Here is a 2,174-nt window from a genome sequence, read left to right as displayed (position 1 = left end):
GCGCAGCACTCAATCATCTTTGGCTAGGCTGCGAGTGTAGAGAATCAAACTGTCAAATCCAGCAATAATTGCCTTCTCTTGCTGGTCATCTAGTGCCTTATTACGCGCGATATGAGCTGTTTTTTGGTGGCCGACCCTTGAAGCGTTCGCGAAGCCGTCCGCGAGGCACATCGAATTCTCGCGCCAACGCAGAGATATTCGGTTTTTTTTGACATGAAGCCTTTCGTAAAGCTTCCTCAATTAGGGATTCAATTTTGTCTGGCGATTTTGGCATTGTGGTAAGGCATAAAATTGAGAAAATAGTAAAAATTGTCCGTTGTGGTGAAAATGTCCGTTGTGGTGGGACGCACCAACACGGGAAGTGTTGGCGCGGCAGGGGGCACGGCTATTTGTTATCATCTGATTGACGTCTACATATGGATCCTTACACCTCCCTCTTTCTGCCTGGTACAGTGGACAGAGGGCCCTTCAGGTCCTGGGTCCGTGGTCCTAGGACCGGTCTGGGCGCAGGACACAGTCGATGGCCATGCTGGCCTCAGGATCGCTGAGGCCTTGGGATTGTCTTTCCTCGACTTTGCCGCCCTCACTTGAGTTAAGAGGTGTGCCGGCACTGGGCATAATCCAGATTTTTGTTGGGGCCTGACAGAACTTTTACCCTGGAAGGCGGTCAGTAGAGCGGTACATAACGGACGGGCAGAATAAGATATTTTCAAATCTGTCCGATAGTCATTAACATGCGCAAATAAACTCCTTTGAAAAATTGTGGTCAGGCACATAGAATATCATCGGACAAGACAGAGACTTCTATAGGTGCCAGCATGATTCCCCAAATGTGTAATCAGGCCTACAGAATCTTGTTGGACAGGCCACTGACTTGCACATGCGCAAGAGTTAATTCTGGAAAACTGTGGTCGCGCATGTAGATTGACATCAACTATGCTGTAGATCCCCACATTCCTTGAATAGGTGCTCTGGTGCCGTACACACTTTTGGGCTCGAACGTTAAACATTCCAATTGCCGCACTTTGACAACTCCTACCACTATTGTATACCCGGGCAATGTCAAGATCGTCACTTTGTAATATGGTCGCCATGACATACAATGATCCTTTGCTGTCAGGGGAAAACCAAAGATGAATGACACACTCTGTGGGATTTTTCTTTAAAATAAAGACCAAAGGCAGAGGAGGTTATTTTTTGAAAAAGGCATCCCAGTTTCTGCGGCGTGCTCCATAACACTTTCCAGTCGTGGCCACGATTTCAGCGAACACTGTAGATTTGTGGTCGCGCGTACAGCCCCTTAATGGATAAGCTGTTGACTCAGGCGTTCGACATGGAACAAGGCGTACTTTCTGAAAATCATGGTCGGGCATATAGAATATCAGCAGACAAGCCGTAGATCTCCATATGCACCAGTGCGATATTTCAATTAAAGTGGTCACGCGTATGTAATCTTGTTGGACAGGCTACTGAGTCGCACATGCGCGAGAGCTTTTTTGGAAGAATCGTGGTAGCAGGTATAGATTGCTGCCGGACATGCTGCTGACTCTCACATGCACCAATGTTGCACATGCGCCAGGGACTTCTCTCAAAAATTGTGGTCGTGCATATAAAATTTCACTGGACATGCCGTAGAGTTCCGTATGCACTAGTGTTCTCAAAAATTGTGGTCGCGCATATAGAATCTTGTTGGACAGGCCACTGATTTGCACATCTGATGGTTATTGACATGCGGAAATGACTCTTTCAAAAATCGTGGTCAGGCACATAGAATATCATCGGACAAGCCAGAGACATCCATATGCACTAGCATGATTCCCCCAAAAACGTGGCCAGGCCTACAGAGTCTCGTTGGACAGGCCAATGACTTGCATATGCGCAAGAGGTGATTCTGGAAAACCGTGGTTGCGCGTGTAGATTGACATTGGCTATGCCGTAGATCCCCACATTCGCTGCTCCTCAAGACGCGCAAGTGTCATATTCTGAAATTCGTGGTTGCGTGTCAAAAATTGTGGTCAGGCATATAGGGATGTCATTGAACAAGCACTAACTTTATGAATCATCAGTTTTAGGGGGAAAAAACACATCAGCACACACAGACTGTCATGTAATGCGTCATGGACTTCGACAGAAGTGAAAGCTGCAGCAACTGTCACGATCCGGCACCTAGGGTA

The 2,174-nt window shown here is 47.2% G+C and overlaps 5 protein-coding genes across 5 annotated transcripts; 1 reads left to right on the top strand and 4 right to left on the bottom strand.

Annotated features, from left to right (window-relative positions):
• Positions 1–100: 100 nt before the first annotated feature.
• T310_9861 (uncharacterized protein) lies at positions 101–385 on the bottom strand (the record flags this gene model as incomplete). Its single annotated transcript, XM_013467698.1, has 1 exon — positions 101–385. A coding segment is annotated over one exon (285 nt), but the record flags the coding sequence as incomplete, so codon positions are not given.
• On the top strand, positions 307–591 carry T310_9860 (uncharacterized protein; the record flags this gene model as incomplete). The annotated part of the gene is made up of 1 exon (XM_013467697.1): positions 307–591. A coding segment is annotated over one exon (285 nt), but the record flags the coding sequence as incomplete, so codon positions are not given.
• On the bottom strand, positions 411–782 carry T310_9859 (uncharacterized protein; the record flags this gene model as incomplete). The annotated part of the gene is made up of 1 exon (XM_013467696.1): positions 411–782. A coding segment is annotated over one exon (372 nt), but the record flags the coding sequence as incomplete, so codon positions are not given.
• Positions 783–1,190, bottom strand: T310_9858 (uncharacterized protein; the record flags this gene model as incomplete). The annotated part of the gene is made up of 1 exon (XM_013467695.1): positions 783–1,190. A coding segment is annotated over one exon (408 nt), but the record flags the coding sequence as incomplete, so codon positions are not given.
• On the bottom strand, positions 1,191–1,466 carry T310_9857 (uncharacterized protein; the record flags this gene model as incomplete). The annotated part of the gene is made up of 1 exon (XM_013467694.1): positions 1,191–1,466. A coding segment is annotated over one exon (276 nt), but the record flags the coding sequence as incomplete, so codon positions are not given.
• Between the last annotated feature and the right edge of the window lie 708 nt (positions 1,467–2,174).

This window comes from Rasamsonia emersonii (assembly GCF_000968595.1).
Source record: "Rasamsonia emersonii CBS 393.64 chromosome Unknown ctg1118621762216, whole genome shotgun sequence".
Taxonomy (NCBI): Eukaryota; Fungi; Ascomycota; class Eurotiomycetes; order Eurotiales; family Trichocomaceae; genus Rasamsonia; species Rasamsonia emersonii.
The sequence above is the reverse complement of the archived record's forward strand: the minus strand, read 5'-3'. Positions and strand labels throughout refer to the sequence as shown.